The sequence below is a fragment of the Engraulis encrasicolus genome, chromosome 13 (genome assembly GCF_034702125.1).
Source record: "Engraulis encrasicolus isolate BLACKSEA-1 chromosome 13, IST_EnEncr_1.0, whole genome shotgun sequence".
Lineage (NCBI taxonomy): Eukaryota > Metazoa > Chordata > Actinopteri > Clupeiformes > Engraulidae > Engraulis > Engraulis encrasicolus.
The window spans coordinates 19,725,471-19,747,182 of record NC_085869.1 but is presented as its reverse complement, the minus strand read 5'-3'; the positions used below and the strand labels follow the sequence as shown (position 1 = coordinate 19,747,182).

At 43.7% G+C, this 21,712-nt stretch overlaps 1 protein-coding gene across 1 annotated transcript; it reads right to left on the bottom strand.

Annotated features, from left to right (window-relative positions):
- Window positions 1–22: 22 nt before the first annotated feature.
- On the bottom strand, window positions 23–21,615 carry gpr155a (G protein-coupled receptor 155a). Its single transcript, XM_063213393.1, has 16 exons — window positions 20,277–21,615; window positions 19,830–20,011; window positions 18,215–18,435; window positions 16,705–16,873; window positions 14,280–14,435; window positions 12,937–13,020; window positions 12,414–12,534; window positions 11,820–11,904; window positions 10,877–10,967; window positions 10,294–10,495; window positions 9,392–9,475; window positions 5,480–5,610; window positions 3,248–3,343; window positions 2,548–2,612; window positions 2,117–2,254; window positions 23–1,444 (listed from the first exon to the last, which is right to left on the bottom strand). Exons 1-16 carry the CDS (start codon window positions 20,701–20,703, stop codon window positions 1,144–1,146), a joined length of 2,553 nt encoding a protein of 850 aa, XP_063069463.1. The 5' UTR covers window positions 20,704–21,615; the 3' UTR covers window positions 23–1,143.
- Window positions 21,616–21,712: the final 97 nt, after the last annotated feature.

The following is a 21,712-nucleotide window of genomic DNA, read 5'->3' as shown; positions in this document are numbered from 1 at the left end:
GAAAAGAGTTACGTGATCAATATTCATAAAAAAAATCATTTTACTTATGACAACTGAGAATTTCCTGACAGTCTATGAGTTGCTAAGTCCAAGGCATTCCACTGTTTACCAACAGAACTGCCCATGTCTTTTACATTCACCATGCTGTCTTGTCAGCTCAGCTCAAGCCTTAACCTTATGGCATCAACAGTGTCCATAACATTGTACATAAAACAGTGCAACATTCCCTTGGAAGGAAGAACATTGTGAAATGAAAAAAGCAGCCATTTTACGTTAGTCAGTAGCTACATATCTATAGTTGATTTGGTGTAAAAATGATGCATTTAAAATCATTTTACACACTGCTTGCAAAAAACACATGCCATCCACTTGGAAGATAATGCCTCAAAAGGAGCCCAGTAGGCCCTCTGCACACCGGTTTTGCCATAGTGCGGCGCACTGCTCTGACAAAGTTTGATTCTACTGTTTTCAATAGAACCCCGCACACCAGCGCAGATGTCCGGATATTGGTGCCGGTGTGCGGGGTTCTATTGAAAACAGTCGAATCAATCATTGGCGGAGCAGTGCGCCGCACTTTGGCGGAACCAGTGTGCGGAGGCCCGTAGATGGTGTTGTAGTGTGGGTGGGTGTTGCCATGGGTATTAATAGTCATTTGATCTTATATGATCACTATTGGATTTGCCTTCTCCCAGTCCGCCATGTTGTGCGTCACAGTCAGAGAAATAAAGTTTCACTTTCCTTTGGCCTCTTCTTTTGCTTGCATGTTTTCTTTCAACATGCAAGTAATAAGGTAAATAGCAGTGGCGTGCACAGATATTTTGGGGGGCAGGTCCTGAAGATGGGGGTGTTGGGGGCACGTGGAACTTCTGGCAGCCTCACTAGACTATAGAAGCTATATATTATATCTGGGTATTATTGTCACATGCTGGGTATTATTGTCACATGGATCACATTACATTGTGACAAAAAACTTTGAGGAAAGAACTTTCAAAAAAGCCTTTTTTTTGACCTCTTGGACAAAGGCGCAGGTGCTTTGGCATCATCTCGTCCCTATCTGTGCACGCCTATGGTAAGTACAGTACATCATAGTAGCAGCAGTTATGTTTCAGAAATCCATTTTGGTGATGGATGTTGTTTGCTTGGTCATGCCCCGTCGTCTATGTACGTGGTGGTGGGTCTGCTGTCCCCCGGGTGAGCCTCCGCCTCCTGTTGTGGAGTGGTGGTAGTGGTGGTGGTGGTGGTGGTGGTGGGCTCCGTGAAGTGGTAGTGCAGCTCCTCATCTTGGAAGCAGTAGTTGTGCGTGATGTGCTGCAGGACTCCCCCCTCGTGCAGCCGCGACCCGTAGAGGAGCGCCTCCCCTCGGTCCCGCGCCAGCCCCACGCGCATCAGCCACTCCACCAGGTCGCTACCCAGGAAGGTGCTCGCCACGCTATGCTCACCGCACCTGCAAATGGGTGTATTGGAGACAGACAGGCAGTAGCAGCAGAGAGAGAGAGTTATGGAAATAGATTTCTTCAAGCCATTGATGCAGTACTTGCAATTCTTTAATTCTATATTTTGTTTAAAGGTGCACTGTGTAACTGTGCTCATTATTGCCAAATTTGTTCTTTCCATGAATACTTACTAAGTAATAAACTAATATTTACTAGTATGACTAAAGTACAGTACGTTTTGCGACTAAAATGTTTACTTCTGCAAATTCAAAATGGCGGACATGGAGAAGACCCATCTTTACATAATGAATGTTTAGAATTTGATGGTGGTGGTAAGTATTCATGAAAAAGGTAACATGATTTGTGAAAGGGCAGCATGAATTCTGGAAATAAACTACTAAATATATTACACAGTGCACCTTTAAAGTCAGATCACCTGTGTGTCTATTAAGAGAGAAGGAGAGCAATGGTCAATATTTAGACAATATAAGAGTTATACAGATATACCTCTGTTAAGTCAATCCTTGATTTCTTTTTTTTGCCATGTGCCCCCCCTCAAGCAAAAAAAACCCAAAACAAACTAGAGGCTTTGATTTGACACACACAACACATTTTTAAAACAAGATATTATCCATATGTGTATGTTGCATAATGTGCTGTGCTGTGCTGTGCTGTGGGTTCACCTCTTCCTCTGGACGATGTCCTGGATGCACTGCTCCTGGTGGTACCTCATGAACTGGGTGCAGGTCAGTCTGATCTCCTCAGGGAGACCGGGAGAGGGATCAGCTGACCCTCCTCTGCCGCCCCACAGTCTAGCTATCCTATACACACACAGTCAATGACACAGACACACAGACACAGACACAGACACACACACACACACACACACACACACACACACACACACACACACACACACACACACACACACACACACACACACACACACACACGTGGTGAAATGTCAAGATGACCTGTCCTGAAATGGATCCTTTTACTCATTATTAGTAAGAAATAAGACCCCTCATTAACATTTCATTAACAATTCAATTAAAAAATACATTGTTTTTGGCAAAAAATGTAGAAAAACATTTAGTAAATCAAACCATCTAACCTCTGTTTGAATGGGAGAATGATAAGATGTTTGTCCAGACCAAAGAGTCCAAATGAGATGAACCCCTGCAAGAGTGCACACACACACACACACACACACACACACACACACACACACACACACACACACACACACACACACACACACACACACACACACACACACACACACACACACACACACACACACACACACACACACACACACACACACAATTAACACAAACTACAATGGATACATCTACTGTGGTGATGATGTACATACATACAACTACCACAAACCATCATCCTCAAGACCATATTGCAGTGCGTAAGGCAGTGGTGTCACACATACGACCCGGGGGCCAGATGCGGTCAGTCAGATGGTTCAATCTGGCCCCAGACTTGTAGAGAAAAAGATGATCAAGTCAAAATTACAGCATTTGCTGCAGTTGTCTGAGATTTCAGATTTGTAATACTTGACGACAAATGTCTTTTTTTGGTTGCCATCTACATCTAATGCTCCTTATATACCCACTTTCATCCACCTCAAGATAATTTACGGACAATGACATTCCAATAATATGAAGCAGAAATGTAAAATATTTAGTTTACGTTACTGATCCGGTCCACTAGAGATCCAATAAGTTGTATGTATGTGGCCCCTGAACAGAAATGAGTTTGGCAATGAAAGGAAACTGAAATGAGTTAGGCTGTCCTACCTGTCCATAGTTGAGGATGACACAGAAGAACTGCAGCTCCAGGTAGAGTCTCCCAGGCTCGCGGTGGAAGAGCCACCAGATGCAGCTGGACAGGTTCTGCGGCACGAGAGAGAGGAGCAAACATTATTTGAAGTAAAGGCGCGGAGATGTTAATTTGTTTGGGTAACATTGGGGGCGGTGGTGGCTCAGGTGGAGCCTGTTTGAGAACCAGAAGGTTGCAGTTTCGAGCCTGCTCTGCCTGACCCCATCTATGTGTCCTTGAGCAAGATACTTTACCCTAAATTGCTCCTAGTGGCCGGGTGGTACCCTGCGTGGCAGCCACTGCCACTGGTTTGTAAGTGTGAGTGTGAATGGAAGAATGTTAGGCTTAAAATGTTAAGTGCTTTGAGTTCTCGAAGGAGTTGAAAAACGCAATACTGTATAAATGCAGTCCATTTACCATTTTCATTATAAAAGGAATGGAAAGGTCCATAGTGTAAGTTTTCCTTCCTAAAATTTACCAGGGCTAAGAAAAATAAGACGACAGTACACCCATACCTGCTTGAAGTTTGTCATTTGATTAAAACAAAAAATGTGAAACTAAGTTGTCGATTCTGTTATTGATACAGTATATCTAGATACTGTAGATTAGAACATGACTACACTGACCACGGATTCCTTTTCATGTACACACAAATATAGAATTTAAAGCCAGTAAGAATATTTGACATTCATTTTGGGGGAAAATATTCATGAAAGTTTGTATCAGCAACACATTATTTTTTATAATGAACAAACACCTAAAATATCACATACTGTACCTTTAAAACAGAAAAACATTATGTGATCAGGAGAGGTGGTGGTGGTGGAAAGAGAAAGCGCAGTACAGTATTATTCCCTCCTGATAAGACTGAGTCACAAGATCAACAGGGGCTACTGATAAAGGGGAAAGCCACGGGCCTTCACCCAGCAGATAAGAGAGAGGCCAAGTCCATGCCAGGCCCCCAGGGCGTATCAAAGGACTTAAGTCAACACACAAACGTGCTCAACACTGTAATAATATAATCTATTGAGTGCTGCACCCTTACAAAAGTAGAATTTTGTAGTATTTTTTTTATTTTTCCCCCACCAATGTTAAGTTATTCTGTGAAACCTTTTAAGTTGGCTGAAGAGTTAGGCTAATTTGAGACTTTCTATGTAGTAACTGAACAGACATGACTACAACATGACTGACCGGGCTATTTAAAGCTGGACCTCATAACCAACCTTTTAAAACGTTGATGTGACATTGAAAGTTGTTTCAGAAAATAACTGATAGGAACAGAAAGTCAGTGAATGGAACTGCAACATGACGTGCCTCTCCAAAGCTGGACCTCAACCAATCTTTTGGAAATGTTCATGCAGCATTGAAAACATATTGTCAGAAAGAAAGAAAGTATGGAACCCTATCTGTTTAATCCTGAGGTGGGTAATTAGAAGATGTAGGCATCGAATATGCATTTTAAATGCAGGTTTACTTCCCTATATATTGCATATGAGGTTATTATATAAAATATCAAAATGTTGAACTTTTTTTTAATATATATATTTGTATTGGGGTCTTTTGACCTTTATTTGGACAGGACAGTGAAGACAGAGAGAGAAAGCTAGTGTGGAGAGAGGGATGGGGCAGGGTTGGGAAATGACCTAGGCCGGCTGCAGCCCGGCCCGGGACCCCATGTGCAATGTTGTCCATTTACTGTATAGTACGGCATTTTCACACGCTGCACCACACCACCCCAACATAAATGTCAAGTATTTCTTTGTACAATTTGGACTCTACGCATCATCCCTCAGCTTGCAGGCGCATCACTGAAAAGTAAAGGCTGGAGCACAGGGCAACTTAGTCTTTAAGTTTTCATCATGTGCAAACACCTGACAACGTTTCGGTGTTGCTACACCTTCTTCAGAGATTTCTGAGAGGTCGTGCTCCAACATTTACTTTTCAGTCAAGTATTGATTTTTGGTATGGGTGTGTAGCAGGGGCTTAAATTGATGATACACAAGGAAAGTTTTTGAGCAATGTTGCTGGGCAACGAGATGATTTGGCTCCTAATGTTCTGATCAATGATACAGAAAATGTATCTACTGCTGATCCAAGTTCTCCTGATAATAATGTTGTACTGAACTGTCAAAATGAAATCTTATAGTAAGGTTGCCCAAAAGTGTTGCTCAAAAAGTTGCCCAGTGTGTCATCACCTTTACTGTACTCACCGCTAGCAGGCTGACCAGCAGCAGCAGGCAGAGCAGTGTGTGTCGTCCTAGCTGAGTGTCCGAGTCTCGCCGCCGCTCCTCCTCCTGTGCCAGCATACAACGAGTCGACTCGCACCGGCTGTCACACACACCTGCAGCACAGCAGACACACACGGCAGCTTTAGTGGACTGTTGCTAGCCCAGAGAGAGACATTTGCTTTTGACATAACAAAACGTGTCAACAAGCCACCTGGGTCCTATTCCAAGAACATGGTTGGGTGATAAACCTGGCGAAATTAACCTGCAGGAAGTGGTAAACCTGCTAGGTAGTCCAAAGGGGGTCAGCTCTATGTTCCCACGGCCCATTGGTCCCACAGCTTATTCCTGCTGCTCCATCTACCCACAATTTAAAGAAATTATTCAAATATAGGCCTTATGTATTACAACTCCATGTTCCCACATTTCCAAATAAACAAAGAGAACGTGCCTTTGGAACATAGGGCCTAAATTTGAATACATTCTTAGAAATTTTGTAACATGGAGCAGCAGGAATATACTGTGGGACCAGTGGGCTGTGGGAACATAGACACTCTCCCGTCCAAAGGTATAATTTAGCTATTCTTCTATTAGATGATTTACCACCACCACAACCTGGTTTACTACTTGGCCAGGTTCTCGTAATACTCCCCTGGACATACACCTCTTACAAATCCCTCAACAGTACACCACAATGAACAAGACACTGTGTGGCGCTGACAATGACGACTGACGAAAACATGCTGGGCAACAACACAATAGACCTCACACAATAGCATGTTGCATCATGACACCATGATCTCAGTCATGATCCAGGGATTAAAGCAAATAAAAGTAATCTGACTGAACTTTTTTACCGGTTAGGCACCCGATCGAGTATCACTCCGTAACCCTACGAAAACCAATGTAGCCAGGCTCTGCCCTCATGACGAAACATACATGCAAGGAATGGTGCCAGAGCCAGCGGCATAGGCAGACGGGGCAGTCGCCTAGAGCAGAAAAGGCCTATGTTTTGAGGGCGCCAGTAATACCTAAAAGTGCCACAAAATCAGAACTTCAACCAACATAAACCTTTACACTTCACATGAACAATGAATATTCATTATACACTCAGTAGACCTATATAGACTCAGTATGAGTGTACCTGTAGGTACTAGATCAGATGTGCTCAATCAGATGTAGGCCTACAATGCTATGTTTACAGATGCCAATTTCTAAATACAAAAAAAGGAAAGAGGGCGGGCAGGCCTAGGCCGCTCACCAGATTGACTAGAACTGGCCGAGAATGGAGGGATAATGGATACTATATCAGACTGCAAAGATTGAACTGAAATTTGGGGCATGTTTTGGTTATTTCCTCTTATTTCTACCCATTGTTTATGAATTGTTCACAACATCATGCAGAATGGATTCACAATGAATGTTGCTTCAAAATGGTATCTGATCTCACAGAATTATTGACTTGGAATTGCAATGTGTTGATACAGTGATCCCATTATGGGGTTTTTTGTTGTAGTAGTAGGCTATATTTTGTCTTTCACATTAGAATGGGCAAACACTGTTCTGGTGAAAGCACTGGTGCGCATTGCTTGCAGTTGTATTTCTGACATTTAAAAAGCCCTGATCATAGCAATCAGAGGGAGAAAACTAGCTTTAATTATTTGTATGTTTTTCACCCTTAGGCCTTTTTCAGTATTCATCCTGTTACAAATAACTTGTTGGCGTTTACAAACAGGGTGCGGTATGTCTACCTCTGTGTTCTACCGTTTTGAAAACTACTGGCTACTTTTTTGCTTCTCGATGTGCGGTGCCAAGCACACGCTTACCATTGATTTAAAAAACGTCCCCGATTCTTCCTATGCGCACGTGTTCTACAAGCTGACAGGACGCAGCAGACACGACAGTCACATACGTCTATCGTTTACAAAAATAACACACTTTCCCAAGCTTGTCGCGCAGCTTTCCACTCGAATCAAGGCAAATCACCCACCCATCAGTCCTGAGTGCGCAGTGCGCAAATAGGCTAGAACTGAACTCAAACGAAACGCATAGTCCGAGAAGATGGGCACAGACGTTGAGCCACTCAAAAACAAGCGCACACACAACTGTTGCTGCTGCACACTATTCCAGTTAGCAGAAATAGCGTCACACAGTAACAAACCTTGAAAGTGAAACAAACGTCGAAACGGCGTTTATCGACCATGAGTCCACCCATCAGAGCACTGCTTCCCAGAACAAGACGTGGCATAAATTGGCTCTGCCAGGTATAGCCTATCCGTGACCAAAATGCAACCCATGTTTAACTTATTTCTTGAATATATATATCGGCAACAACAAAGTTAATCTGATATGAGTACAGATGAGACTGTGAATTATCCGCTGTCAAAAAGACAACTAGCTCTACACGCAGCCAGTCAAACGCGCTAAACTATGAGGATGAAACGCATGGTAGGCTATCCTAGTTAGCTGCCATAGTCGTCCCATTGGGGCTATGAATAATGCTAGTAAGAGTCACAATGCTTAAAAGGCAAACCCTTCATGAAAAGGACATCATACGCAGTCGAAGTAAACTATTCATTTTTTTTCCTAAATGTCTGCCACTGCAGGTGCAATGATGGAAACGTCACTGCACTTTATACATTGTATTACAATTATTTTCTTTTCTGCCATCAGCAACAATTTTGGCTATTTATTTTTTTTAATCTCTCGCGCTGCGCTGCCACAGAATTGTTGACCGCTCGTGTAGGCCTACTTTTTTTTGGAACACGGAAGAACAGGGGATGACCCAAAACTAGGCTACTGATGAGTGAATGTTGTATCACACCGCCAATGGTGGAGTGTATAACTACATCCGTACACCAAACACACCTCGTCCCCTTCTCATGACCAGGAGTGCTCTCGATTTGAGTTCAGTTGGAAAGTAAAAAATGTACATTAATTGACATAAATTATACGGACGGAAATCCGTCCAAACGAAAATCCAGTTGACGGAATTCCGTCGTAGCGACGGAAAACTTTAATCCCTGCATGATCCCATACAGACTTACGCATCGTCTCTACTTGTCTCTCTGCCGTCTCCTTTGTGGCTTTTAAACAAAGCCTTTGCATTCGCCTCTGACTTGCAAGAGGTGTATCCCCAATACGACCCAAAGCTCGAGTTGGCACATACAGCTAAGTACCATTTTGACTATTTGAGGTATCCAAACTGTAATCGGGTCACGTACCTATTACACACTACATTTCAGGGATTATAATAATCTTCAACTTCTGTGTGGACTCATTATACTACCATACCAGACTCAAAACACATTGGATGGCATTTGGGGCAAGTGTGTCCATAACTCTAATAAAACACTTCTGTGTGTGTGCTGTGCTTCAATACACAGAATGGTCACATGTGCTGTGTGTAGCCCATGTGTGTATACAGTACAAAGACAGAGTGTCTTAAAACGTTTGCACTAAATACATACAAACCCAACAGTATCTCCTACAGAAGAATAGCAAAGTGCTCAGTGCAGGTAATAAATGCATTTCCTTAACAGCACTGCAGTGCAGTAGCCAGTAAAAGCGTCTATTTATACAATGCTGACTAAGTGAATCACTCCCTCCAGGAAGTCATTTCTGCTATTATTTTTTTAAAATGCCAGAGGCTTCAACATCCACTGTGCACCAAGCTGAGGAAATCAAGGAGGTGATCTGTATCAAACTCAAAGGCAGAGTCAACTTTGTCAATAATGAAATACTGTGCGTTCTGAAATACTGAATGTAATATACTGAAATACACTTACAGGAATCACTGAATCGGCATTACTCTGTGCTTACTGTGCATGCACTGTATGCTCAGAACAACACTGGTCACATATCAAAAATCTGTCACCAAAGTTTTGTGTTTTGTACCTTGTAGACTGTCAATCATGTTAGTGCTGACGATCATGTCCGGCATGGGCTGCTGCGGGGGAGCACGGTCGCACGTCTGGCAACCTGGACAGAGAGACCAGAGGAGATTAAATGAGCAACCCAATAGCATTGTGAGTGTAAAACCCTTGTGAGTAGGAGATGGGTGTGCTCAGGGCACCAAACCCTCTACCAGGGTTTCCCCAAGCACTTCATATTGCAGTTAAGGTGATACTGTCCCATTTTTGGAAATAAGCTTATTTTACACCTCCCCTTGAATTAGATAATAGGGTTTAACCGTTCTCCTGTACTTTCAACCGTTCTTTGGGTATGGCAGTGCAAATTTGACCTCCAAGCTAGCAGTTAACATTGACTCCATGAGACCAGCTGGCGGCTACCTGGTCTCATAGGACTCAATGTTAACTGCTAGCTTGGAGGTAAAATGTGCACTGCCATACCTAGAGAACAGTTTAAAGTATAGGAGAATGGTAAACCCTATTATCTAACTCAAGGGGAGGTGTAAAATAAGCTTATTTCCAAAAATGGGACAGTATCACTTTAAGGCGTGAAAAGAAACACTGACCACTACCTTGACTACTTGCCCTGAAAAGATTAAGATTTTGTATTATAATATACTGTATATAATTTCTAAAATTGCTCCACGAAACATTGTGTAAGTTATTTCTCATTGGGGAATATCTTTTTCACATCATATCATATTTCATATGAAACTACTGCACATGAAACGCAGCCTTTTGCACGTCTTTTGTTATGACCAGTGCATGTACAGAAACTGACAATAAAACCGACTTGACTTGAGACTTGACTTGTCTCTGATACTGGCCAACCCTCCCCCACCCACTTCGACTTCATAAATATTCTGGAGGTGAAACCCTGCTGCCTACCTCTGTTCCCGTCCTCTGCAGGGCGGCTGGGCTCTTCAGGGGGAGTCTGGTCCTCTGGCTCAGACAGGGGCTGGGTGTCCTCTGGGCCGTTTGGGCTGCTGGAGCTGCTCTGGCGCAGCGTGCGGTAGTCACGACTCAGGCAGATCAGGGAGCCCCCACACAGCACAATACTGCAGAACAGCACCGCGCCTGTGGTGATGATCTATACCAGAGTAGAGGGGGAAACGCCATTAAGACCATTAACCCATTTAAGCCTGATGCTGCGTATATGCTGCATTGATATAGGCGCCGGGAGAGACAAAGACGCTGCATTCAGGCTCTTGAGATTTACGTTTTTTTTATTATAATTGTGGGTATGTTAGAGCTGAATTAACACTTTCTAATGCAAGATGAGGGTCCTGAGGGCTTTGAAATGCAACTTATGTCATGTTTGTATGTGCTTTGGAGGCAGAGACACATGCAGTTCAATCAAATACAGCACAGGACTTATACCACACAATGCAATAGAATACACCACTGAGGTTAAAAATCAGTACTCAGACACGGAATCTCCTCTGTATTATTGTTCTCTGTCTGAACTCACCTGAGCTGTGCCATAGAAGAACGCTGAGTCAATGGTGTCCGGTGACCAACGGCCTGTTATGAGCAGGATGCCCATCACCAAACAAGGGACTCTGTGGGAGGAAGGGAAGCAGAAAGGAGACTGAATGGCACCAGGCATCTCTAGAGTGTTACATAAGCCACCAGCACATTCTGTGTATTACTCTCAGTCTAGGGCCTCTTTTCCACTGCCAGTTTTCAGGAAGGTCAAGTCAAGTCAAGTCAAGTCAGCTTTTATTGTCACTTTCTTCATATGCACAGACATACAAGGAAAATGAAATCACGTTTTCTCTCTATACCATACCAGGACATAGACATATACAAGACTGACATTTTACAGACTGATAAAGTGCAAGACAGGACAGGTAACAGTGATGGGGAAATAATCAAAAAGGACTTGTAAAGTATATGAAAGACAAAGAAAATGTATTTGCATTGAATGTCCTTTGAAATAAAAAGATTTAACAAAAAAAAAAGCAAAAAGTGGTGGCCGAGTCGCACTTTGTCGAGCTGTAGGCCTACCAGAAAACCGGCAGTGGAAAAGAGGCATCTGTGTATTGGCCCCAGTCTATGTGGAATGGTTGAGGGCCTTATGTCATTGTGCCGTGTTGACCTGTGTCCCTGTTTTTATGTTGTTGTTTTTATTATTTAGTGTCTGTTCTTGGATGTTTTAATACCTGCTCCAACCTAATTTCAAATAAAACTTGAACTTGACATCAGCTCACCCCGGCCCTACCGTGGCTTAATGGTAGGGCACTCGTCTGCTACGCGGCCAATCTGGGTTCTATTCTGGCCAGGGTCCTTTGCCGACCCCTCCCCGTCTCTCTCTCCCAAACGTTTCCTGTCTCTCTCTCAAACTTTCCTGTCACTAATAATGTCTAAAAGACCAAAAAGATAATTTTAATAAAAAAAAGAAATCAGCTCACCCCCAGCCTGCGATGACAAGGAAACCAGGACTTATTGTCAGCTGCCCGTTCCTCCTCTGAAGCACAAGGGACAGCGCTATCAAACCTGAAACACAACACAGTCACATGAATATGAGCAAAGCAGATGTAAATATGAAACTGAAAGAAAATGAAAACTACCACACATTTCTTTCATAATTTAAAAACATTCCACACGTTATTAAAATCATTCCTTTTTCCTGAAACGTAACTACTTCGAACAAAACTAAAACCATAATGGTCACCTGAAACTGTATAAAAAAATACCGGACCCATTTTGCTTAAAGGGGTATGGCACTATTTTGGGGCTTAATACAGTTAAAATCGTTGGCTGGGGTTTATAAAGGTGGTAAAGTGTCTTATTTTTCATGTAAGCCGTTGTCTTGCTTTAAGACAAGCTAAAAGAGGGAATATGTCGCTAAGCTAGTGAAAGTCAATGGATCCGTGTAGCACAAGGCTTACATGAAAATTGAGACACTTTAACACCTTTATAAACCCTGGCCAACGATTTTAACTGTATTAAGCCCCAAAATAGTGGCATACCCCTTTAAGTGAGCTGAGGACAAGAGGAGTTACCTGGCCAGACGTAGGTGCTGTACAGGGAGCCGTAGAGAAGAGTGAAGGACAAGGTGTCCCACAGGAATGAGCCTTGCTCCACGGTGAAGTTCCAAATCATCATGCCCACACAAGACAAAAACTGCAGACAGAGAAGCAGAGACAACGTGAGTGAGGTAGTCTATGATGACCATTATATTGTGCTCTAGCCCAATAAGAATGAATAAGAATGAATATGAATGAATGAATGAATGAATGAATGAATGAATGAATGAATGAATGAATGAATGAAAACAAAATGAGGCTTCTGCAATGTATGAGTAAGCCATCACGTTTACATGACATTTTTAATTCCAAAGGAATAATTCAGAATGAAATAGTTCCGTCGAGTTAACTTTGATCTTTCCTTTAATTCCGAATTGAGAAGTGTTTACATGACGTTTCCAAAGCGGAATTAAGCTTTATTCGGAATTAAAGTGAGTTAATTCTGAATTAAATGTCTCATGTAAACGTAGCCATTGTCAAAATGTGTTGCAAAACTTGCCTGTGCCAAAAGCATATTGACAGTGAAGAGGTGTGGCAGCCTCTTATATTTCTTACTGAGGAACATGACAGCGATGGTCCACATCTGCAGGGGAAGTAGCACCAGGTTAGATAGCATTTCACACATGAATCAAGTTGATAATATGAGCAATCGGCATGATTCAGTAACAACTGACCAGTTATGCATGTTATGCAAGATGTGTTACGCAAATTATGTAAGTTGTGACAGTGGGCATGTTCTGTTATACAAATCTGCACAAAGTGTACTTCTTGCAGATCTGGCAAGAGGGCTAAAAAAATCACTATCAGCTGTTTCTAATAAAAACAGTATTTCATAAACTTGACTTCCTGCTTTCATGTGTTGTGTAAGGTCGATACTAAGTATGAGGAAGTATGTCTGACACATCTGGAGTTCTGTGGTCAATGCATCCCTGCAGCGACCCCCTACCATCACAGGCCACATGCTTCTCACATTCAGAACATCAACACATGCTATACCGTAATTCCTTCACATCTCTATGGAGAAGAACACAAGTCCCACATGACTTTCAAGCAGGAGGTATGCAATATCAAGTTGCTGTGCAACTACCTTTCAGGAATCAGTAACAGCTCTGCCCAACAAGGACAACGTTCAGTAACTACATACTTTGTCAAAATTGAGTTTAGACTGAAAATGGTCTTCATTACACCTCCTTTATCTTGTGACAAAGCCTTATGGTCCAAATGTGTCCTGTTTTTAGAGATATTGCTATGTCAAGTTTGCAGTAACTACAATATTCAACCCTAATACCAAGGCTTTAAAGACATATTTCTCAGTTTCAATGTTGGTGTAGATACTGCACTTTGCCTTTGTAGGGCAGCTGCTGCGTTAGGGTTTTACTGGTCTGGTTTCACATCCCGTTCTCGTGTGTGCAACCAGTGCACATCCTGAACTCAGCGAAGGACAGCACTCTTCAGGTGCTGCTTGCCATCACAAGCTGAAGCTACTACGAAACATTCATACGTAGGCGAATAACCAAAAAAGAAAAATCTGAAGAGTGCTGTCCTTCGCTTCATTCATTCATTAGTGTTTTATGTGGGATTCAGCATCCAGTCTCCTCCACTGAACAAGTTTCACATCCTGGGCCCTACCGTGGTGGCACAAATGGTACTAGGGCACTCGTTTGCTATGCAGTCGACCTGGATTCGATTCCCGACCTGGATTCGATTCCCGGCCTGGGTCCTTTGCCGACCCTTCCCCGTCTCTCTCTCTCTCCCACACTGACTTCCTGTCGTTACCTTCACTGTCCTATCAAATAAAAGCAACCCCCCCCCCCCCGCAAGAAAAAAGTTTCCTGAACTCACCAGTGCAATTGAGCTGATGATGCTGATGTCAAAGCTGACGGTCTGCAGCGCCTGTACTGACAGGCTGGGCTCCATGGAGGGGATGGTGAGCAGCCAGGCGGCCACGTACATGATGGGAGCCGACAGGAACGTGCTGATGACCATCCCCGAGGTCACCTGGGGTATTAAAGGACATTAAAGCCACATGCATTCATAAAACTGAAAGACAGTGCTAGTGGGCCAAGTCTCATTGTTATTGCCATAAGCACACCACAGCACAGTGCACACAACATTGCATTTGGGTCATTCCGTTGTGAAATCAGACACTTATGGGGCCCAGCTGGCATGGATTTGAATGAAATTTGGTATGTCTTTTCAGTGACCAGATAGAACCCCGGAACTGCAAGTTTAGACAAATCTGGCACCAACATTAAGTGGGGCAAAAAAGCCACAATGAAATTACATTTTATGCTGCACCCATGCAAGGGGCATCCCATTCCCCCCAAGCACCCCAAGTGGCAGTGCAGGGGGACAATACCATGCTGGGGGCACCTCATTCAGAAGAGGACGGGGAAGAGTGCTGGGGGTGCCAAGAATCAAAATCGGTCCTCGGGCTACAAGCCCAACTGCTTGCCCATGTCTGCTCCTAGCAGTGAAGGCTCTCTATCCATCAATACTCCAGGCACCACCAAGCTCTGATAAAGAGCAACGTGTGTGTAGTGTATGCCAAAGTGGCACAGATATCAGCAGGAAGGATCTAGTAAACACCAACACCCACCATTAACCTCCACCACTTCCACCTCTATGTACAGGAATGTATTAAAGGATAACTCTAGCCAATTTCAATATGCTTTTATATTGCTCACGCTACCCTTGACTTGTCAGTACCCGGTGATGCTGCATTTTTCGACTCCAAGATCTGAGCTATTCTAAAGGGGGCAGATTTTGTTTACATTAAAAACTTTAACATAGGCCTCCTCCAAATATTTTCCCAAAAGGTATCGCCGTTTGCTAGTTGTCTGCCGATGTCGCATATCCTTTTGGACGTTTTTGGGAATAAATAAAGATGCTTTTTTTGAAATGTAAACAAACACCTGCCCCCATTACAATGACCAGGATCTCGGAAAAGGCTGAAGAAAAAAAAATCAGGTACTGACAAGTCCAGGGTAGTGTGAGCATTACAACTTGCATGTTGAAATTGGCTGGTTATCCTTTAATGTGCTTCAGTACATAACAGCACAGTACACTGTACTAAGAGGTCATTTAAACAGGGGCCCGGAGCTACTGCTTGGTCTGTATGACACGGTGTGTGTGCTGGGGTGTGTGGACTAGAGGTAGGAGTCATGTTAATGTGCAATGAAATGACCTACTGTCTCTAACTGTATGTGCCTATAGCATAGGTTTATAGATAGAATTATAGTCCAATATATGGTTTTATAGAGTGGGATATAGTATATTATATAGCTTTATAGTGGGAGTTCATGCAGGCATGACAATAAAGAAGGCATTGTATTCTATTACTTTATAACCATGAGACAGGTGTGACCTGAAAGGACTCCATACCATAATGTGTTGTGTGGTGGGTGTCGCTTCAGGTCACAGCCAAGTCTTCTCTATTGTATTGCATGACATTATGATAAAATAACACACATAGAAGCAGAAAAGACCCAGACTTCCCTTGCTATTTTTGTGCCTTCACTTCCAATGGCTACATTCACCTGCTTTCTCGAGGCATAGACTTTAAAAATAAAAGTTTAAGAATTGGCAGTGAGCCAAATCAATCATGTAATGTCTATAAACTACACTGCAGTATTAAAATTCCATTCAATTTAATAAACAACCTACCTCTTATAATGACTTAAAGTGTGTATTGATTTATTTGGGATACACTTTAGTTTTATAGAATGAGATTTTGTGCAGACATACAGGTATATTCTATTCCATTCTGCTCTATTCTATCCTGAATGAAATTTCACTCTATGAAACTACAGGGACATTAAGTATGAGATATTCATTGCACTGCACATGAACCTACAGTACAGTTCACATCTATTCCTTTCTCACAGATGTAACAGAGGCCAACTAGCAGAATGTGGCGTGGAACGTTTGTAAACCCCCCCCTCCAAAAACCTCATACAGTATCGGTAGCGATGAGCTATCGGCCTGGGCCTTTAGCTTTGCGGTATCATGCTGTCTGTGCCTCCCATACCTGAACTAATGCGCTGACTAGGAGGTGGCGGGTTCGAGAGAGCCCAGAGTGGAGGACTGCGTAGGAACACCTCAGTTACACAGATCTGGGGGTGCATTTCTCTAAACCGTAGTTGCTAACTACATTGGCTACTTTGTTGGTTGCAATGCTTCCCATTGGCAACTACCCAAATTGCTTACTGCTAACAATTACGCTTTTGAGAAATGCACTCCAGATCAGACCTAACAGAGCACCTACCACTTCCAGCTCCATGCCATAGTGAGCGGCGTATATGGCCACACTGGGGGCGGTGGGGAAGACTCCGTAGAGGAAGGCGTAGTTGGAGAGGCTGGAGTGGTTCAGGGCACTGCTGTTGTCCCAGTCCAACAGCTCCACCAGGTCTCTACACAGCAGGGGCATCACCAACCTGGAATAATGCAAAGCAACAGACACACCTCTGTAGTTGGACAGGTGCCTAGAATATTATCCTAGTGGGGTTGCCATAGCCTAACAAGCCAGACTAAATGTGAGATTAAATGTGAATATTTAGTCTGGCCCCAATCAATGTCACATCGGAAGATTGTTGATGGGAACCACCCGTTGTTATTCAAACTGTGTCTGCGCCTATTGGCCAACGCGTTGTCGTCACTCCCTCAAAACCCTGTCCACTTTGCATCCAAAGATTCAAAACAAATCAAAACAAATCTCCTGCGTTGTGATTGGTCTGCCAGATTCAGGGCATTGGGGAATTGTCCGGGGCTAGACCCACTCGCAGGCAAAAATAATTTTGGCCGCTGGCGGGTGGGGCTAGTTTACTAGGCCAGGGTTGTCATTCAAGTGTAAAGAAATCCAGCACACTGGCCATTCCACCAACAACCCTTACATACAACGTTCCGTCTTCTTCAGGTTAAGTAAAAACAACAGACCACAACATGGCAATACCACCAACCAAATGACGCAATCAACACACACACTGTTATTAAGGCAATTAAGTATTGCTTTGTGACAACAGCAGTGGTTGGAGACCACAGTCGCACTCTTGTTCCTGAGACAAGCCCCAACAGGCTCAATTATGCTCAGAAATGACTTGTGTTTCGACTCGCTATTTAAAGACTCTTGGGATAAACCACTGGTATTATTATAACCTCTTTGTTGTATAAACCTGTTTTGTGGGCCCCATCCCCAGAGTTCAGACAAGATGTTTGCTTTACTCTGTAATTATGATATTGTTTCCACACAGGATTACAATTCCTGATATTCACCGTGGGAATAGAACTCAGAAATTTTGCTAAAACTGGCCATGGTGCGGTGAGGTGCGGTGCGGTGCGGTGCGGTGCGGTGCGGTGCGATGCGATGCGATGCGATGCGATGCTATGAGAACTAACAGTTTGGCGGTGATGAGGAGAATCAGGGACTCAGGGAATAGAACTCAGGAACTTTGCTAAAACTGGCGATGTGCAGTGCGGTGCGGTGCGGTGCAGTGCAGTGCCTCGCCGTGCCGTGTGTACTTACAGTTTGGCGGTGATGAGGAGTATCAGGGCTACGACGGGGAATAGAACTCAGGAACTCTGCTAAAACTGGCCATGGTGCGGTGCGGTGCGGAGCAGTGCGGTACTGTGCGGTGTGGTGAGGTACTGTGCGGTGTGGTGAGGTACTGTGTGGTGAGGTACTGTGAGGTACTGTGCGGTGCTGTGAGGTACTGTGCGGTGTGGTGAGGTACTGTGCGGTGTGGTGTGGTGTGGTGCGGTGCGGTGCGGTGTGTACTCACAGTTTGGCGGTGATGAGGAGTATCAGGGCTACGACGGTGGACCTGGTCAGTCTCCTCATCTGGCCCACCATGGTGAGGCCCAGGTAGAAGAGGGCCGCGCCGCCGAACGAGTTGGCCAGGCCGTCCACAAACTGGGCCATGAAGGGCGGGATCCGCTGGCCCAGCAGGAAGTGGGCGGCCAGGCCCACCACCACCATGAACACGATGGGGTTCCGCAACACCTGCATGGCACATAGCAGAAGTAGCAGTATTGTACATTACATTACATTACATTAAACATTACATTACATTTATCCAACCACCACCACCATGAACACTATGGGGTTCCAATCCTCAACACCTGCATGGCACATAGCAGAAGTAGCAGTATTGCACATTACATTACATTAAACATTACATTACATTAATCCAACCACCACCATGAACACTATGGGGTTCCTCAACACCTGCATGGCACATAGCAGAAGTAGCAGTATTGTACATTACATTACATTACATTTATCCAACCACCACCACCACCATGAACACTATGGGGTTCCTAAACACCTGCATGGCACATAGCAGAAGTAGCAGTATTGCACATTACATTACATTAAACATTACATTACATTAATCCAACCACCACCATGAACACTATGGGGTTCCTCAACACCTGCATGGCACATAGCAGAAGTAGCAGTATTGTACATTACATTATATTACACATTACATTTATCCAACCACCACCACCATCATGAACACTATGGGGTTCCTCAACACCTGCATGGCAGAAGTAACATTACATTATATTATGTTACGCTACGATATGATACAGCACGATTAGACTTTATTGTCAGTTTTCACTGAAATTCATTTTGCATTAAGACGAGCTTGACATGCTCAGGAGGACGCGGTTCACAGTCGAGCAGCGCACCGAAAGTTGGAGACTATGTTACATTACACGTATATTACATTACACTTAGCTGACACTTTTTTATCTGAAAGGGCCTTAAAGTTTTTTTAAGTACAGGGTATTGGTTACAGTCCCTGGGGTAGTGTTTGGTTAGGTGCCTTGCTCAAGGGCACTTCAGCTATGGAGTGAGATGGGGAGTGGAGGGGTGCATATAGCAGTAGCATGTTACACAGCAGGCGCAATTTGCCAAAAAAAAAAAAAAAAACATAGGGGGAAAGGTGATTAAAGGTGATTAAAATGTAGAAGTTGTGGAGATATTAAAAGCAAAAGGGTTGGGGGAAAATCTGGCCCACCCCCTACAAATTACACCCTGGGTATAATCATGCAATTAACAATACAGAGTACAGAGTATGTAGATATTACAAAGGGTACAACGTTAGTGCTAGCAGTATGGAAACTCAAGATCAATACTGTACTCCTGAACCACAAGATCCTGTCACGCAGGTGTCATAAACCACACTCTTTGGTCTATCAAAGATGCCAGCAGAATGGACACAACAGCACAGACCTCAAATGGATCTCAAATGGTCCACTTGTGCTCTATGTTTCAGTGCGTAACTCATACGCCATACACACTGAAACATGAACACTGACGTTAACGAGTGCACCATTTGAGATCCAGCAAGAGACACAGCAGAGAGTGTGGCAGTTCCTCCTCCGTACCTGCATGGCCACTGTGCCCAGCACCTGCAGCTTGCTCTGGGGCCGCTCGCTGTTGCCACTCTGCCACCTCTGGACCTCACAGAGGGCAAAGCCCAGCGGGTTGAGGAGGATGAGGGAGACGGGGGCCACCAGGTAGATGTACTGCAGATACTCCGGGTGGGTGTTCCTGTACAGAGCTTCAACTGGGATGAGACGAGAGAAAAACATGTTTTATTTTTTGTACAAATGAGTAATTCAGTGAAATTGTAGATGCATGACATCCTTATGTATTAAAGTTATATCAAAACTTTCTAAAGCAACTTGAAGATTTGCTAGTGAAGTTGTGTTTTAGATTTAAACTTAGAAATTCAACATAGGATTGTTTCTTTGTTATCTACATTTTTTTTGTATCACCACTTGCATTATTTGTTGTTCTACATATGTGTTGTGATCATTGGCGTTACTTACCAATGGGGTATCCCAGGGCGAAGTCATTGCTTTGGGTGGCAAATATGGAAAACAAACCAGCCTTTGAAAACCTGCTGTCACGATTGGCGACGAGCAAGGTGAGGACGCACACAACACAAAATATGGACACTTTGGCTATCAGAATGCTCCAGAGAAACGGCCAGATGACGTCTCCGAAATCCAACAACACCATGTTTTTAAAAAGAAGAGCAGGGAGGGCAAACTTTGATACAAAGTTGCCCAGTCCCTTAGATTGAGTGGGTGTTATTATGTGGGCCCGTCCAGCGATATATCCACAGAGAATGATGCCAAAGCACTCCAAGAGTGCCGGCAGAAGTCTGTCAATAGCCATCGTGGAAGAAGAAGTGACATTGCTCACGGTTGACAGGTTGAATGTCGAAGGGAGGACAGTCGTAGTGTTATCCATCGTACCCTTTGGCTTTTCGGATTGGCTGGCTGAAGAAGTGGAAAAACAAACACCGTCACAGTCAAGAGTGACGACCACAGCAGAGTTGGTATGCTGACTGACTAGACATTTCTGATTGTGCTCCAGTAGCCTACCTATGAAGTTTTGGTGACTGTACCTCGAATTAAAGTTATGTACTTTGTAACCACAGAACGCAAACGCCTTCCTAATCTTTTAAGAACAACATCACTTTCACGTGTTCTGTGCTTTACAGATTTGACAGATTGTCTGGCTAACTACATTAGCGTGCGTGCAACCAGCTAGTTCAAATCACTATGAACTTCATCATTCCGAAATGTCAGTTAAAGGCAGTTTAAACTGAACAGTATTACCTTTTAACAGATTAGATGCTGTCCATTGTATGGGCAATTATGTCACGCGCAGGTTCAGGGAAATTGAACAATCCACGGATGTACCGTTGTCATGTTGGCAAGGAAAGCTACTGAAGCGCGTTAACCTCAAATAAGACTGCATTACTGCATGTTTTGGCAGGTGCTGAGCTCTTTCGTTTGCAGGAGAAAGTCATTGACTAGTCCCTTTAGTCCCATTAGAACCGATGTGCTCTGTGCGCTCCAAACGACAACACATGCGTCTCGTTAACTTCGAGCCAGCAGTCCCAGAAGGGTTAACTCTCCGAGGCCAAATTTGGGGACAGGAGTTGGTACCTCTAGCCTATTCTGAAACTTCGCCACTCAACTGCGGCTCTAGATAGAAGAAACTCTGTCAGACCCTAGTCCTTTTCGTGCAGTTAAAATGAACACAAAACACACACAACATTCATGTTCAGAACAAACGCTACACCTTTTGAAGAGCACCCTTCAAAAGTTAAGACACCATTACGCACGCTGCGTTTTTCTGCTGCATTGCGCAAATTTTACGCAGTCCCACTGTCCCAGTCATATAATAATGTAATTCCACAAATGGCAGCCAGAGGTCAGGATTATGCTCCAGTCCAGACAAAAACACATGC

What these genes read in the sequence shown, in the direction of transcription:
- gpr155a (XM_063213393.1), bottom strand. Translation starts at nt 20,703, where the DNA reads ATGGATAACACTACGACTGTCCTCCCTTCGACATTCAACCTGTCAACC. An exon ending in CTCCTCATCACCGCCAAACT is followed by an intron (nt 16,874 to 18,214) that starts GTGAGTACACAC and finishes GCATTATTCCAG; the next exon opens with GTTGGTGATGCCCCTGCTGT. An exon ending in TCTTCTATGGCACAGCTCAG is followed by an intron (nt 10,496 to 10,876) that starts GTGAGTTCAGAC and finishes ACTCTGGTATAG; the next exon opens with ATCATCACCACAGGCGCGGT.